Source organism: Dromiciops gliroides, chromosome 2, assembly GCF_019393635.1.
Source record: "Dromiciops gliroides isolate mDroGli1 chromosome 2, mDroGli1.pri, whole genome shotgun sequence".
In the NCBI taxonomy this organism is placed as follows: Eukaryota; Metazoa; Chordata; class Mammalia; order Microbiotheria; family Microbiotheriidae; genus Dromiciops; species Dromiciops gliroides.
The window spans coordinates 311,849,274-311,867,211 of record NC_057862.1 but is presented as its reverse complement, the minus strand read 5'-3'; the positions used below and the strand labels follow the sequence as shown (position 1 = coordinate 311,867,211).

The 17,938-nt window shown below is 42.3% G+C and overlaps 1 protein-coding gene across 4 annotated transcripts in view; it reads right to left on the bottom strand.

The window, feature by feature from the left end:
• The window catches only part of ARHGAP26 (Rho GTPase activating protein 26), a 518,996-nt gene extending 501,962 nt beyond the window's left edge, over positions 1-17,034 (bottom strand). For 3 of the 4 annotated variants that reach the window (XM_043983690.1, XM_043983687.1, XM_043983688.1), the window contains exon 1: positions 16,691-17,034. In XM_043983690.1, coding sequence (XP_043839625.1) covers positions 16,691-16,844 — 154 coding nt within the window. In that variant the 5' untranslated portion in view covers positions 16,845-17,034. Of the gene's footprint in view, positions 1-16,391; positions 16,445-16,690 lie in introns of those variants that run through there. The other variant, XM_043983689.1, reaches the window with a different exon arrangement.
• Between the last annotated feature and the right edge of the window lie 904 nt (positions 17,035-17,938).

Here is a 17,938-nt window from a genome sequence, read left to right as displayed (position 1 = left end):
GCCTCCACTGAGAGTAAAATTGAAAGACAGGAACTAAAGTAAATGAAGCACCCAGCCTTGACATTTGCAGCCCTAACAGATCTTCCTGTATCACAAATAGGCATGGTCATATTGTTCAAGGGTCCCATCCAGGAAGTTGCAGCTTGGATGCCTGAGTGATATCTAACAAGTATTCCTTGGTATGGCTTGCTTCACTCTTTTTATATCTCCAGCAATTAGCACAATGTCTCGAATATAAAAGGTACTTAAGTGGCTGACAAGTCTCCATCCTTCAGAGGACCAGAGCCAACAGGAAGAAGCAAAACCAATCTATCTGAAAGGGATGTGACACTTTTGTACTAAGAAGCAAGGGGAGAGTGAGTGAGAGAGAGAGAGAGAGAGAGAGAGAGCTAGCGAGCGAGCACACTTATTAGCATCCTTGTGCCCATACCCTGAGAATCAACAGCTGCTGTGCTCTGCCATCTGTCCTCCCCAGCACCCCACCTCAGAGAGTTGTGATGAGAAGGGACAAAGATGAGGTCAGAGATAAGGCAGCACAGGAACCTAGCCCATTTCCCCCTCAACCACCAAGCACAACCAGAACACAATACCAGGGCTTTACCTTGGGGGCACTCATTGCTCCACACCTCCCTTGTCAAAGTCATTTTCTGCAGCTTCCTTAGTCTTCTGCCTCCCCATCGTACCCCCAACCTCCTCAGGAAGTTTCCAAAATAGTATTAAGAAATGCTGGGGCAGCTAGGTGGAACAGTGGATAAAGCACCAGCCCTGGATTCAGGAGGACCTGAGTTCAAATCTAGCCTCGGACACTTGACACTTACTAACTGTGTGACCCTGGGCAAGTCACTTAACCCTCACTGCCTGGAAAAGAAAATAAAAAAAGGGGGGGGGGGGAAATACGGAAATACAGGCTTGGGGGGAGGGGAGGTTTAATGTGTAGTGTAGTTATAGGCTCTGACCCCAAATGGCTTTAACCCTGACAAGAGTTCCAAAGATACTTTGTGGGAAAACACCCTCTGACAGACCATGAATATAAAAGTTTTCTTTCAAGAGTTTTCCAGTAGTAATATAGCAGAAGTAACCCAGCCTTTCATACCAAATGCAGACATGTCAAAGGGCCCCTTGGAGGAAAGCCACACACGCTGAGACTTCTGCAGGAAGCTTTTCCTTATTCCCACCCCTCTCCTTTTCAATTGGGAGTGTTCTAGCAAACAAGCTAGTACTTAATTACTTTGCTATATTTGTATTAATCAACTTTATATTTTTGTTGAATATTTTTTATAGCTACTTGTCTCCCCCATTGGAATCTGTGTTCCTTTGAGAAAAGGTATTGCTTCATTTTTTTTAACTGGTATCCCCAACCTAGCACTTAGTAGGTACAAAATAAATATCTGTTGATGACTAAAAACCCTTGAACTTTCACCACCCCTAAAAAATGTGAACAATGCTTATGAAAACAAAACCATTATGTTATAAAAAAGTGTATGGACCTTTTCTTAGAGTATTATTTTGTTAATGGATGAAATACATAGAAAACCAATTTTGTTGGAACACAGTTTCAAAAATACTTTTTAAAAAACAAGTTCTCACAAAAAAAATTTTTTTTTAAATAAAATAAAAAACAAGTTCCCACACTCCAGATTAAGAACCTCTGACATAATAATGGCTGGTAGTTATGATTTAAGTTTACAACCTACTTTACACACTATAAATTATCTCACTAGGTGCTCAGAATAGCTCTATAAGGTTGGTACTATAGGTATATTATTCCCATTATACTGATGAGAAAGTTAAGACTTAGAGAAATGAAATGACTTTCCCATAGACATACAGTCAGTGTGATCAAAACATCTGGTTCTGGGCCTCACCGATTCATTTGCTATATAGCCTTAGCAAGTCACTAAATGTATTTATCGTCTGGATCGTTCTAGTGCAAAAGAAAAAGTGCTGGATTTGTAATCAGAGGTCCTGGATTCAAAACCCAGATTTGGTACTAACTCCATCTTGGATCTTGGGCAAGTCATAACCTCCCTGGGTCTCAGTGTCCTCAACTGCAAAATGAGGTGAGTTCAACCAGATGATATTTCTATTGATTCCCAATGGATAGTATCGTGTGCGTCCTAGACCTGACAATGCCAATAATTTGTGTTTTAATTTTTCCTAGTTTCCTCACCTGAAAAAGGAATCATAACCATCATACCATTATAGCCATCATTTCTACGGTTACTAGAAGTTAACAAAGTGCTTTATATACAAGAATTTATTTGATCTTCACCAACAACCCTGTGAGAGAGGTGCTATTTATTTTCCTCATTTTACAGATGAGGAAACTGAGGCAAACAGAAGGTTAAGTGACTTGCCCAGGGTAAAATGGCTAATAAGTTTCTCAGGAGAGACTTGACCTCAGATCTTGACCTGAGTCCATCAATGTGCCACTTTGTTTTATTAGCTTATATACTTGCAAGTATCTTAGAAATGTGCCAATAGATAAGAAAATATTTGGGAAAATTTTAATTTATATGAATATAGACTAAAAACAAATGGTTTCAGGGGCAGCTAGGTGGCGCAGTGGATAGAGACCGGCCCTGGATTCAGGAGGACCTGAGTTCAAATCTGGCCTCAGACACTTGACACTTACTAGCTGTGTGACCCTGGGCAAGTCACTTAACCCCAATTGCCTCACTTAAAAAAAAAATGGTTTCTAAAGTGTTTTCTGTGCCTACTTTTGCATTTCCAAGTATACTATTTAGCTCAAAAATCTAGTACTTCTTTTGTCTACCTCACAAAATAAGCATTAAATCACAGATCAGTGTTAGAATGGGCCTCAGAAAGTGAATCTTTTCATTTGATATCTGACAAAACCGAGCTCCAAAGGAGATAAAGTGAATTATCCAGTTATATGGGGAGTTAATGGCAGAGCAGGGATAAGAAAGAACCTAGAACACCAACTGTTTTTCCCAATCCACCAACTACAAACTTGGCTCTAGGATTATATGCTCTCACCTGAAAAAAAAAATTCTTCATTCTATAGCTGGTAAACTTTACACTGCACATACACTTCCTCCAAATCAGGAAATCAAGTGTGGATGAAAATAAAGCTTACACAAAAAAATGTCAGGAAATGTCTCAGCTAATTCACAGAATCAGGGAGTCTTAGAGCTGCAAAGAACATGAGGCCTTCTGACCCAACCCATACCTCCAACAAAAATCCCCATTAAAACAATTTCAACACTAGGAGTCCCTTAGGGACCAGCCATTCCATCTCATGTATTAAGTAGACCCCTGCACTTTGAGACAGTTCTAAGTTTTCTGTACACTAGGCCAAATTCTATTTCTCCATAATTTTAGAATTGCTTTTCTCTCCTCTTCCCTCAATAATTAACTTTAACCAATAGGGGCAACTATTTCCCTCAGGAAAAAAAGAACAGAAAGCACATGACATAGGTTTTTAGACCTGAGAAACACACTCATAGCTCTAACTAGGGCAGGGCAACTAGGATTTTATCCCAAGGCAGATATTTAGAAGACACTGAACTTACACTCTCTTTTTCAGCATCAAGAAACAAATGAACTTAGCAAGAATAGAAAATATATGGGGGGAGGGGGGGCAAGCTGGGTAGAGCAGTGGGAAAAGCACTGGCACTGGACTGAAGAGGACCTGAGTTCAAATCCGACTTCAGACTTGACATTTACTAGCTGTGTGACCCTGGGCAAGTCACTTAACCCTCATTGCCCCACCCACAAAAAAAAATGCTATCCACTTTTGGAGAAAGAACTGATAGAGTCTAAATGCAGATGGGAAAATATAATAGGGAGCTACCAGATTATTGCACTGTGAGCTCTTCCCCCAGTTCTAACCTTTTCAGAGAAGACACAATGGAAACCATGAGGTCCAACTTTACCAGCCTCCTCAACAGGACCTCATGGTTTTCAGCATGTTTCTCTTCACAGAGCCCTATTTCCTAAGATCTCTCCCCACCTCTCTTCAATGAGGGAGCAGCTAGATGGTGCAATGGATGGAGTGCCAGGCCAGGAATCAGGAAGATTCATCTAGACCCGAGTTCAAATCCTACCTCAGACACTTGCTGTATGACCCTGGACAAGTCATATAACTCTACCAGGATCTCCACCAAGAAAATACCAAATGGGGTCAGACACAACTAAAAACAACTGAACAACAACCCTCCAATGAACTTGTCTTTAAAAACTTCCTATGAGGGGGCAGCTAGGTGGCTAAGCGGATAGAGCACCGGCCCTGGAGTCAGGAGTACCCGAGTTCAAATCCGGCCTCAGACACTTAACACTTACTAGCTGTGTGACCCTGGGCAAGTCACTTAACCCTCATTGCCCTACCAAAAAAAAAAAAAAACCTTCCTATGAGGCAGCTAGGTGGCACAGTAGATAAAGCATTAGCCCTAGATTCAGGAGGACCTGAGTTCAAATCCGGATTCAGACACGATACTTAATAGCTGTGTGGCCCTGGGCAAGTCACTTAACCCTCACTGACCCACAAAAAAAAAAAACAACTTCATATGAGGATATATTTATCCCTATGTCAAAATTACTACTCGTGATTCTGAATATACTCTTCCATATTAAACTTCAAGACAAGAAGAAATGTTGAACCAATATACCCTTCTCCTTAGTGAGTCCCCAAGATTTCTAGCAGCTTTAGGGAATAAGAAAGCTGCACAATATTTGGGGAGCTTTTTTGTTCTCATTTTCTTTCAGAGGCGGATGGTTCATTATCCAGTCACAATCACCATGAAGTAAATTCAGCCTTATCTTAGCATCCACCAACCTTTCTGAATAATTTACAAACAGATCAGAGGAAGATAAGAATGAAACTATAACTTCACTAAAAATAAGACGAGTGACCAGGGAGAAACAAACAGGTACAATGAGAGTCCTTTTGAATACTATCTCCTGGTGATTTCTATTTAAAGGTTCATACCTTGGTATTAGAAGAACTTGAAAACAAAAACCAGAATTCAGCATAGTTTATCTATAAATTAGAGGGTACTTATTCACTTTAGGAAAAATATATTTGCTGAACCCAAAGACTTAATACAGAAGTTTATTTTTTTAATGGTGACTTTCTGTAGAACAGGGGCAAATAGATGGATAAGTGGATAGAGCACTGGATCTAGAATCAGAAACTCATCTTCATGAGTTCAAATCAGGCCTCAGATACTTACTAGCTGTGTGACCCTGGTCAAGTCACTTCACCCTGTTTGCCTCAGTTTCCTCATCTGTAAAATGAGCCGGAGAAGGAAATGACAAACCATTCCAGTATCTTTGCCAAGAAAACCCCAAATGAGGTCACAAAAAGTTGGACAGTGAAACGACTCAACAACAGGATGAATAAATTTTTTTTTTTGTCAGACTCCTTTAGCAATCAGGAAAAACCTGAGGAGCCCTTTCTTGGAAACATGGATCAAATAAAATGCATAGGATTACAAAGGAAACCCATTATATTGAAATAAGAGTTATCAAAATATATAAATATGTATTTTTTTAACCAAGTTCATAGAACCCAAGTTAAGAACGCCCAACATGGAGCATTAAAAAGTGATCTGGGTGGCAGCTAGGTGGAGCAGTGGATAAAGCACAGGTCCTAGATTCAGGAGTACCTGAGTTCAAATCCAGCCTCAGACACTTGACACTAGCTGTGTGACCCTGGGCAAGTCACTTAAACCTCATTGCCCTGCAAAAAAACAAAAACAAACAAACAAACAAAAAGTGATCTGAATAGCATTACTCAGTTTATATACTGAATTTACATATATTTTTTATTAAACAAATTGGTTATACAAAGAGAAACTCAGAGATACTCATTTGATGCCTCCAACATGCCCTCACAGGAAACCAAGAATTGTCTGCTCCCGTCCCATGAACAGCTTCTTTGGCACAGGGGTAGCAGCAGGTTAAATAAAACAAGATAGACAGACAGATAGATGATTGCTAGATAGATAGAATAGCATATGTGTGTATATAAAGACATTTCTTTGATGTCTCAAAAGGTTCCTGTTTCTGTATGTATAGGAGGAAAAAAGGAAGAAATGGAGAAGGGCCCTATTTGTTGGCCTTGTTTTATATTAGCCTGGAGTGCACAGTATGCTGACAATTGAGCTGAAGTCATCACAGGATGAGCTTAACAACTGTACCTCCTCGAGAGCCATGAAAAGGAGATTTATGGTGGCTTTGCTTTTCAGCACATGACATCTAGCCCTCGACTTCGGTCAAAGCAATGCCGCTGCCTCCTCCCCGACCAGCTAGTCTTAGATTCCCACCTTCTCAAATGAGAAACTCTCCTCAATCTGGAACAAACAATCCCAGCATCCCTGCCTCCTGAACAGTAGGCAACTGCCCAGCTAGCCAAAGCCACAGGATTTCTTCCTTCACACCCTCTCCAGGGCAGTGTGCTCTCCACCAAGGTGAAATGAGCCAGACGCAAACAGAGAGTGACAAGGAATGGCAGTACTGCCAAGCTATTTTCCTCACTATTTCTCCTCTCCCTTGGCTCTGTTTTCTACAGAAATTTGTAAACACTTCCTACTCTAAATTTGTAAATATTCCCTTGGCCCCCTTCCTCTAATACTAATGCTGTGGCTCCTTTCCTAACCAGCTAGCATATTTTTTTTTCTTCTAAGAGCCTCCATCTTTAATTTCTTCCTCTGTCCTCTCTCCCTCCCTTCTTTTTTTTTCTTTTTTTCTCTCCCTCCCTCTCTCCCTCATTCCCGCTCTCCTCCCTTCTTTCTCCTTTCTCTCTCACACACACATAACATACAACCCCCCCACACACACACACACCCCTTCAGATTATTTCCATCCTCTCTCACTCCAAGCAACTCTCAGGAGATTGCCTTAGGTCTGCAAAGGCTTTTTGGAACAGGCTGAACGAGAGGTAGGAAGCTTGAGATTTCAACACAAACTCAGTCATTACCAAATCATGACACCTTGATTCTTCTCTGCATCACTGAGCACTTCATTGACAACAGGTGAACAGATGGAGCAAGAGAAGTAATGTAGGGAAAGTGAACTATACTTTGTCACAGGACCTGGGTTCAAATACAAGTTCTGATAGTTTATGAACTATGTGATCTTGGACAAGTCACTTCATAGGATTATTGTAAATCCAATGGAAGGGGCCTTAGACATGACCTAATTTAATCCCCTAATCTTACAGATGGGTGAATAGAAGCCTAGAAATGGGAAATTACTTGCCCCTATGTCACATGGGCACTAAATGACTGAACCAGGGGAATAAGACGGGATTTCTGATTCAAAATAGAACCTTCTTTGCAGTACAGCTTAGAATAGGAAGATGGATGGATCAATCTCAGAGGAATGACATAGTGACCCAGAAGATTCTCTCAACACAACATTGGTTAATGAGGTAGAAAAGAGTTGAGCCACAAGAAAGACATTTCACCATATCCAACAACAGAAGTGTCTTATTACAACCTCTCCAGACTTTGGTTTCCTCATATTTACAGGATGCTAGCTATGAAACAGTGTCAGACCTCCAACAATTTTCTCGGCACCAACAAATGAAGTCAGGAGAGGTGGGTTCCAGTCTTGATTCTGCCTCTTTATTCTTTATGTGGTCATGCAGTAATCACATCACCTCTCTAGTCCTCTGTTTTCACACAGCTAAAATGAGAAGTTGGCACCCAATGATCTCAAAAGTCCATTCTAAGAACCTTTGACCTTGGGGGGAAAAAAGTGGCTTATTCTAATCAATCAATAAGTACCTATGCACCAGGGACCATCCCAGACCCTAGAGATACAAATACAAAGAATGAAACTCCTACTTGCAAGAAGCTTATACTCTAAAATGGTACAGTAGGCAATTCAACCAAACCAATCCCTTGGTCACATAAAATAAATAAAATAAAAGGCTAGTAGACACCCACATGCCCTTTCCAATTTAATGCAAGATGGCTCATACTTATCATTAAAATGAGGAAAAACTGAGCCGAAATGAGCCAGGGGTTAATAACCCAATCTCAGACTAATGCTTCCATCTTGCTCAACATCAGAACATCTTACTTCCCATCAGCTGAGGTAACAGTTGGTACAATGGTAAGGTATCAGGAAACAGACCTCATGCCCAAGGCTGTTACCAGAGGTGCAAAGGAGATGTTTGCCAATAAACTGAAGCTTCTAGGCTAAAATGAGGAATCTGGATTATTCGTGGATTTAACACAACCATCGATCACCATGGGTTAAATGAAGGAACAGCTCAAGATTCACAAGCGTCTAATCAGAAATCCTAGCTGAATATTAAAAGCCACATTGCTGACAGACATTTCTAAAGTCTAGGTTCAATGCCACAGGTAGGGAAGAAGGAGGATGGTCAGATCACACCTTTATCTTCCCAAGGAACTGCTGCATTTTACAAGGAGCTCTTGGATCCTGATAACTGGAGGAATGTTCCGGGACATAGTTTTGACCAGAGAGACCCAGCCTATTACAGGTGTTTTAGCATTATTTCATTTGAGCCTCACAACCCTGTGAGGAAGCAACAATATCCCTCTTTTCACAGAGGCTGAATGATTTGTCTATTGTCACACCACTAATAAATGATGCTGGAGGGATGTGAATCCAAGCTCTTCCCGAGTCCAAATCAAGTCCTTTTTCTGCTTTCCGCTGTAACATAGTAACCTACTTTATCTTAAAAGGAATGAGTAGAATTGTAAGAAGCCAGCACTACATTCCTGAAATAGATATAATTACAGTTAGACATATGAAGATATATAGACATAGATAGATATTAAGAGATCAGATATTTCAACACATATAAATCAATGATAGAATTTAAAGGACCTCTGATCATTTCGTCCAACCTTTTCATTTAAAAGATGAAGAAAATGAGGGCAAGAGAAGTTAAGTGATTTTCTCCAGTTCATACAGGTAAGTAAACAGCAAGGCCAGAATTAGAGCTTAGGGCCCAGGTCTTCTGACTCCAATGTCCTTTCTTGTATTTCTTGATGCCAGATTACACATCATATACCAACTCCACTGGTTTTTCTTCTAAGAGAAAATCTTATAGGAACACTAGAACACTCTGTAAAGTCTTTTATTGTAGCAGCAGTTTAAAAAAAACTCTTTTCTTCTCTAGGGTTTGATGCCCTCCTATAGAAAAGGAACAAAGCAAATTGAGGGCCCAGGCTAGGGGGAAGAGAGGGAGGGGAAAGGGCCTTCTTTATCTTAAAGTTGCAAAACTTTATTTGGATTCAATCTAGTTTTTTGTTTCCTATATAAATATGCCCAGCAAATGTTGGTTTTGCAAATTAAAACCAAAGGGAGCACCTTTTGAGGTAGCAAGATACTGGATCCCACACACACACACACACATACAAAAGTGGAGCAGAAGGAAGAAGTTTCCAGCAATTCACACAAGAAATTGTTTTTAAGCAACAGGTGCCTCTTAAAGGATCAGAAAATTTAAAGCAGAAGAAAGCCCTCTGAGACCACAAATCTCACACCCTCCTTTTAAAGATGGAAATACTGAAGCCCAGGGAGTCAAAGTAACTATTTTACAGTCACACAGAAAGTGGCTAAAACCAAAGTTACAACTATTTCAGCTTCACAAAATCTATACCACATACAAGGGAGGTAAGGGAGGGTACAGCTTGTCTAGATGAGGGATTAAAGAACAAAGAGTTTAAGTGATTTAGCCAGAGTCACAGGAATTAGTCAGCAGTGGCCAGGCGGCAGTATCTAGAACAGAACCCAGCCTTTTGGCCTCTCCATTCAATGCTTTATTATCCATGTCTAAATAGAATGAATGCCCCACAATCACCAGTAATCACTCAGTCCTGACCCAAAAAAAGTCTATTGCCATACAAGGTCAAGGGAAACTCAGCAAAGTTCACATGTTCCCCTCTGGTCAGCAGTGGCTATTTCAACATGAAAACTTCAGGCTTGGGAGTCCCATATTCTTGGGAAATTCTTGAGCATCTTTTAAGAGACCAAAGGGGGGGGGGGGAGGGCGAGGGAAGGCTTGCTACCTGATCACAAATCAACATTCTTAATCCTTTGAGAGTGTGGTTTACTTGTTTGCTCCTCCAAGGGTCTCTAGCTCTACTTGGAATTTCTATTTCTGTTGCCTGAAGTTTTTGTTACTGTAGAGATGAGAATGGTTGTGGTTGTTGAAAGCAAGAGATGGTGGAGAGATCAACAACGTTAATTAATGGCCCAAAATGCCCTGCAGGAAGCCAGTGACACCTCCAAGAAAGCCTGTGAAAAGTACAGATTCAACTAGAGTCTGAAACAAAACCTCATTCATTTTGTTTAGGCCTGGTACACTTGTCACCCAGCATGATGGTAACCACATGTCAATCAGTCAACGATATTTTAAAGTATACTTTTACTAAATGCCTTGGCACCATGTTAGGAGAACTCAAGTACATAAAATTACAGTAACAAAATTGAAAAATGAAATGATGCCTACTCAAATCAAATTTACATTCTAATATAAAAAGCAAGCTCTTATCCAGTCTGCTCCACTTAAGTTCTCTGAGGGCAGCAACAGGAGTTTTACTGGAGTCCACACTTTTTTTTTTTTTTGCAGGGCATTGAGGGTTAAGTGACTTGCCCAGAGTCACACAGCCAGTAAGTGTCAAGTGTCTGAGGCCGAATTTGAACTCAGGTACTCCTGAATCCAGGACTGGTGCTTTACCACTGCACCATCTAGCTGCCCCTTGGAGACCACACTTTTAAACCTAGCATAGGCAACTAGGTAGCACAGTGGGCAGAGCCAGACCTGGAGTCAAGAAGCTGTTTAGTTATGTCAGACTCTTCACGACCCCATTTGGGGTTTTCTTGGCAAAGTTACCGGAGTGGTTTGCCATATCCTTCTCCAGCTCATTTTACAGATGAGGAAAGTGAGGCAAACAAGGTTAAGAGACTTCCCCCAAGGTCACACAGCTATCAAGTTGCCTGAGGCACTCTATACACTTAGCCAACTAGCTGCCCAGACAATTCAAGAAGACCTAAGCTCAAATCTGGCCCCAGAAATTACTAGCTGCATAACCCTGGGCAAATCACTTAACTTCTCAGTGACTCAGTTTCCTCTTCTGTAAAATGAAGATAATAATAGCATCTACCTCCAAGAGTTGTTATGAGGACCAAATGAGATAATATCAAAAGAGATTGCAAAGTATTTTGTAAACTTTAAAGTGTTATATAAATGCTGACTAGTGGTAGTAGTAGTAGTAGTAGTAGTAGTAGTAGTAGTAGTAGTAGTAGTAGTAGTTTTCTGTTCATACCATAATACTTGTTGAATGAATATATTTAACTGTCTAAAATTTGAAAATAAAAATGACTTCCACTAAAACCTAAAATATGATTACTTTTAGGTGAACTTGCCAAATGCTCCCATTTTATTTTTTGAAAAGTGGATTGTCCTAATAATGAAAGAAATGCAAATCAAAGCAACATTGAGGTTTTATTTCACATCCATTAAATTGGCAAAGATAACAAAAAATAAAAATAAAAAATTTTGGTGGGCTGGAGGAAAACTGGCACACCAAGTCATTACTAGTGTACCTGTGAATTGGTAAAGCCATTCTGGAAAATAATCTGGAACTATGTCCCCAAAGTCACTAAACTCTCCATATTCAGACTCAACCAAACCTATACTCATCCTACACCCCAAAGAGTAAGAGGAAAAGGAGCCACCTAAAAGAAAATATTTATAACAGCTTTTTTCATAATAGTTAAAAACTGATAATTAGGGTGGTAGCCACTTATTGGGGAATGGCCAAATATAAATGAAAGTAGTAGAATGTTTTTGTGTCATAAGAAGTGATAAAATGGGCAGTTTCAGAGGAAACTAGGAAGACATCTATGAATGGATGCAAAGTGAAATGAACAGAACAATTTATACAATGACAACATTATCAAAGAAATAGCTCTGAAAGACTTTAGAACTGATCAATGCAATGATAAATGAATACTCCAGAGTAATGAAGATCTTAAAACACTCCACCTACCTCCTGTTTGAGAAGTAATGGACTTAAAATACAATACAACACATATTTTCAGACATGGCCAATGTGGATATTTGTTTTGCTGGACTACACATATTTGTGATGAAGGTTTTTCTTTCTCTTCTTTTAAAAATTGTTTAATTGGGCAGGGGCGGTAGAAGGAAAAATACAATAAATTATTATATAAATTAGTTACAACAAAAAAAGAAAATCAATCAACTTATCCATCATTTAAATCCAAATCATACAAATATAGATTTAGAAATAAAAGGAACTCAAGAAGCCATCAAGTCCAACCTTTTCATTCCAAAGAAGAAACTGAGGCTTACAAATGTGATTTACCAGGGCAGCTAAATGGGGCAGTGCATAGTATACCAGCCCTGGAGGCAGGAAGATCTGAATTCAAATCTGGCCTCAAACACTTACTAGATGTGTGACCCTTAAAAAAAGGGAAATGAATAAGAAACATGATTTACCTAAAATCACAGAAGCAGTTAGTGGCAGAGCCACTACAATCCAGCATGTACTTGGGAAAAGGTGGCACAGACCCAGCCACTGGGTAGAATTAATCTAGCTATCAGATTATAATTTAAAGCTCCCAGAGAAACAGAAGGGATGGTTAGGGAGGGGGAAGGAGGTGGAAGACAGTTTTTTAAATGTCTGACCTATTTTATATGTGACTTATATGACAAAACATTCCTCAACCATGTCATTGTACAAACATCCTTTGAGAATATTGCCCACCGATGCCTACACAAGTAGACCCATTACCAATCAACAACTACCATAAAGAAGACTCCTGTGTTCACTTTTTCTAAAACTTACATCATTTTTAGAAACTTTTACCCATAAGGCAGCAAACACTTGACAACTCCGGCTCATAAATCCCTTCTGAACAATTTCCTTATAGTGATATACAAAGTCCCAGACTCACGACTCTCCTAGTCAGCACTCAGAGACTTATGCAGCCCGTGCTATCTCTACCCCACAAGACACTGACAAAATGACACTCTCATCATTTAAAACTAAAGTAAATCAGTATCACAGATGACAACCTTTCTAGTGTGCATTATCTTGACACACTAGGAACCACCCCAGGAGTTCTTAGGATCCTAGATTCAAGGCCAAAAGGGGCTCCAGGCAGGATTCAACGTGGTCAACCCCCTTTAGAGGGGATTAATTTCTACTCCTAAATCCAAACTTAGATTTTCTTAATTGTACCAGCTTAATTGTAGCTCATGAAGAAAGCTTGTTCATGGATGCCACTGGTGCTTACTTTCTGGGTATCTTAAGATGAGCAATTTGTCCAGTAAACACCACCAAAAAAAAAAAGGTAAGACAGAATTATAGAATTTCAGCACTGAAAATGGGAGCAACTAGGTAGCAAAGTAGATGGAGTGCCAGGCTTAGAGTCAAAAAGACTCATCCTCCTGAGTTCAAATCTGGCCTGAAACACCTACTACCTGTGTCACCCTGGAAAGTCACTTTACCCTGTTTGCCTCAGTTTCCTCATCTGTAAAGTGAGCTGGAGAAGGACATGGCAAGCTCCCCTCCACACCTCTAGTATATTTGCCAAGAAAACCTAAAATGGAGTCATAGAAGAGTCAGACAGAACTTAACAATGACAACAAAGCACTGAAAAGAAAGTATTTTTAAACTATCTCATTTTATAATATAATAATAATAATAACAACCCTAGGAGGTAAGTGCTATTATCATGTTCATTTTACAGTTGAGGAAACTGAGGTAAATAGAGGTCTAAGTGTCATACATCTAGGAAGTATCTGAGGCCCAAATCAGGTCTCAGCACTCCATCCACTCTACCACCTAGCTTCCTAAGAAAGGGATCTTAAGAGATCACAGGATCATAAATACAGAGCTAGAAGGGACCTCAGAGTTTTTCTAATCCAGTCCCTTCATTTTACAGAGAAGGAAATTGAGGTTTAAAGAGGTTAGGTGATTAACCCTGATTACACAACAAATGTCAGAAGGAAGATATGGACCCAGGTCTCACCTGACCCCAAGTCCATGATGTGCTCCCTCACTCACAGGACTTCCACCCAAGGAAATCTGATATACACACAAGAGGAAGTGGGGCTAACTGCTCCTCACTCTAATCCTCACCCATTCCTCCCGCCACCCAACCTTCAAAATGCAGAGCTAAACTAGGGTAGATTCCAGGAAGAGGAAGGGTAGCTCCAACATCAGCCTGGAATTTCAAATCCCCTCAGAAACATGCCTGAAATGACTGCTGGGGTCCCAATAATACTCTTAGGCCAATTCAACTTGAAATACCTAATTGACCCCAAAATCACTCTAGGCCCAACCAGCAACATCTGCTACCTGCAACAAAGACCTGTCAAATCTACTCCCAAGGTCAGAAACACACCTGGAAGGACTAGGCCAGAATAGATCTTCTATATAGAGATGATATAGATATGTTTAATTCATTTTCATCCCAACACTATCCACTGGAATAGCACTGCCTTTCTAAAACTAGAAGAGACAGGTGCAAGCAAACAGTATTTCCTTTTTAAATAGCTGGGCCCTACTTTGTACTCTTCCAACACCACCTGCCTTAGCAAAAGCTAGAGATCACTGAATTTTCAAACCAGAAGGGACTTGAGAATTCACCCAAAAATGTACTGGGCACAGTAGAAAGAGCCCCGATTTAGCATCGGAACATCTGGATTTGCATTCTATCTCTGTCACTTACTTACATGTATGGCCTTGAACACAAATTCTCCCCTCTCTTGGCTTCAGTTTCCTCACATGTAAATGAGGGGTCCAGTCTAGAGGCCCCTTGCAGATTCAGATCATACAGTCCTAAACTATGTGACTGAGGGAAGTCACCATCCTCCATCTCAATTTTCTAATCTGTAAAATGAAATGATGCGCTCATCTATGCTTAACTGGGTGGTGGTATGGAAAACCCTAAAGTCTAATGAGAACCCTACTTATTATAGTTCAATCTCTTCATTTCATAGGAAAGGAAACCAAGATGATCTTAATAACAGTACCAACCCCTAAAACCTAAATTAACCAATAATGTGCTATACAAGTTTCCAAATACATCCTCTATTAGATGCCTCCAGCATCTCTTAACAGCAATAATCATTATAACTGCTCACATTTATATATGTTTACAGGTTATTAAGCACTTGACATAAGTTATCTCATTTGATTCTCATAACAACCCTGTGAGGTAGGTACAGTTATTTACCCCCATTTTGTGAATAAAGAAACTGAGGCTCAGAGAGGTCAAGGTCACTTAGCAGCAAATGATGTTTCAATCAATATATAAACATTTATCAAACACCTGCTATATGTCCCTTCTACGGGTACTGTGCTAAGGGAGAGGGGTTCAAAATGAGGTAAAAGACTATCTCTACCCTCAAGGAACTTACAATCCAAAAGGGAAGACAACTCCTTGGATTTTAACCCAGGTCTAACTCCACGACCAGCGGTGCTCTCTATCCACTATCATAGAAAAGTTATTAAGTCAGACCCAAATAGCACTTTTACTATACAAGAAAAGATTTTGTGGCAAATCTAAAAAGGTAAAAGTAGAGAGGAAGTGATTAACACCTATCACGTCACCCCTTTCCCCATCTCTTTTTCCTCAGTCAGGACTTCAGTGTTACTAGCTCAGGTCCACTAGTATTGAGGGATGGGGGGAGAGAGGTAATGGAAGAGAGCCAGAGACAAGCTTAACTATTTTTAAACTCTCACCCACACTTTCATGAGGAACACCATGTCTGATTCGAGTCCTCCCACCCGCATCACCTTCTGCTATTCAGCAGTCGGAACCTCAACACTGGAGCCTCCATTTCTCTGTTACTTGCGTGACAACAAATACTGTTAAAGTCAAAACTAATCACACACACACACACACTCTCACACCCTATGATAAGAAGCGGCCAGAAAAAAATGAAGAGACCACCTCTTTGAAAAAAAAAAAAAGGGACACAAAACAGATTCTACTTTACTGAAGGACCAAAGGAAGCCACCAGCCTGGCTTTGGAGCAATGATGCAAAGCAGTCCCTGCCAAGGGGCCACCCTCGAAAAGTTCTGGCCAGAAACTGCTGGCCACCGGAGGGTTAAGGGTGAGCAGAGAAGAGGATCAGCGTCCTTTCCAAGTGCATACCAAACGGGTACCCAAAGCTATCGCTTTCCAGCTCCCCTGAAGGGCTGCATTGTACCCAAGGCTTCTGCATTCTTTATCAGGCTCCGCAGATCTTCCTCTAACACCTGTGCACCACACACAGCCACCCACAGGGGCAATATTTACCGCTCCGCGCTAGTGTTTCTAAACTGCAGCAGAACTGTTGGTAAACATCACGACAACCCGGAATGCAAGCCTCCGTTTCACCGACGGGTCCTCCCCTTACCTCATCTAATTGTTGCCAGCTCGCTCCATTTTTTTCCTGCTTCCTGCCTCATTACAATAACCTTTCCGCATAGTGGTCTGTCAATCAGTGCCCGCAAGGGGGAATTAAAAAAAAAAAAAACAACCTGGAGCATTCGAGGCGATAAAAGTCTCCAAAAAGATGCCCCGACGGCATCATCTCTCCGTAGCACCAAGTCGTAGATCCCGTCCCTTGGAAGCCCCCCGCCCTCGCCCCACTGGAGCTCGCACCCCTCCCCAGCCGGGCTGGGGCCAGACAGACGCACGCCTCCCAGCACTTACTCTTGAGCGCCGAGATGAGGGTTTTCCCATCCTTGATGAGCTCTTTAATGAACTTGTTGGTCTTATCCAGCTCGGCTTCGTGAGACTTGAGCGTGTCTCGGAACTGCGGGCTGTCCAGGCAGCAGTCACTGAACTCCAGGGCTGGGAGTCCCATAATCTCCCCCAAGCCTGGGGGAGGAAACCTCTCCCCAAGGACAGACTAGCCCAGAGATTTCCCTCCCTCTCCTCCGTGCCCCGAACCACTGCACTCGCTCCCAGCACCTCTACCCTAAAAAATTAAAAAAATGCAAAATGTTCTCGTTTCGTTTGCAAGCCCAACGCAGCCGGATCCCCGCGGGGGTGCGCCCTGCGCCACCTCCTCCACAGGTGGGGCTCCGGCTCTTCAGTGGGGGCGAACAGGACCCCGGGAGCCGGTGGGCAGCGAAGAGCAGCCTCTGGGGTGCAGCGCGATCCGCATCGGCCGTAGGTTCAGAAGACCAGGAGCAAGAGCAGCCGGGAGCAGGAAGAGCAGGCAAGCGGTGGGGCACTCCTCATGGCGAGCGGCGTACACTGCAAAGCCACGGGCAACCCCGGAGCAGCCCAGCACAGGTCGGCTGCCTTCTCTTCCCCATTCAATGCGCCGCTGCCTGGAGCGCCCTCTCCCAGCTACCGCTGCCGCTGCCGCCGCGGTCTGGGCCTCCCGAACCTGCTAGCCATGATCTCATCCTGCCAGGGCCAATCAGGGGCCTCGCGCCCGCCCGGCCCATGGGCGCGCAGGGAGGGCGCGGAGGAGGGGGTTCCCTGCCCGGCGCCGGGAAGCCCTTCCGCGCGTGGGACCCAATCAGCGGCCGGCTCGCCGGGAGTGGCCGGAGCCCGGGGAGGAGAAAGGAGAGAGGAGGGGTCCTGGAGAAGTGGAAGGAGCTAGGAAGAAGAGGCGTGGTCGGAGCCGGAGCCCTTTTTTGCCCACGCACGGAGCTAGATAGGTCTGCCTTTGCTCTCTCCTCGTGCAAAGACGCCGGGTGCTGCAGGGGAGCCCTAGGAGGGCTACTAGAGCCCTACGAGGTTACTAGAGCCTCGGGCTCCAGCCCTGCCCCCGAAAAGGTGCTGCACCCCACCCCCAACCTGCCAGGAGACTCCCAAGTTGACCTCCCACGCGCTTTGCAAAGACTCGAGATAAAGACGCCTGCCTGCCTTTGAGATTTATTACTAGGGCCTGAAGGCTCCTCTTTTCTCACTGCTTCAGCCTTCAAAGGGTGCCGTTTATCTTCC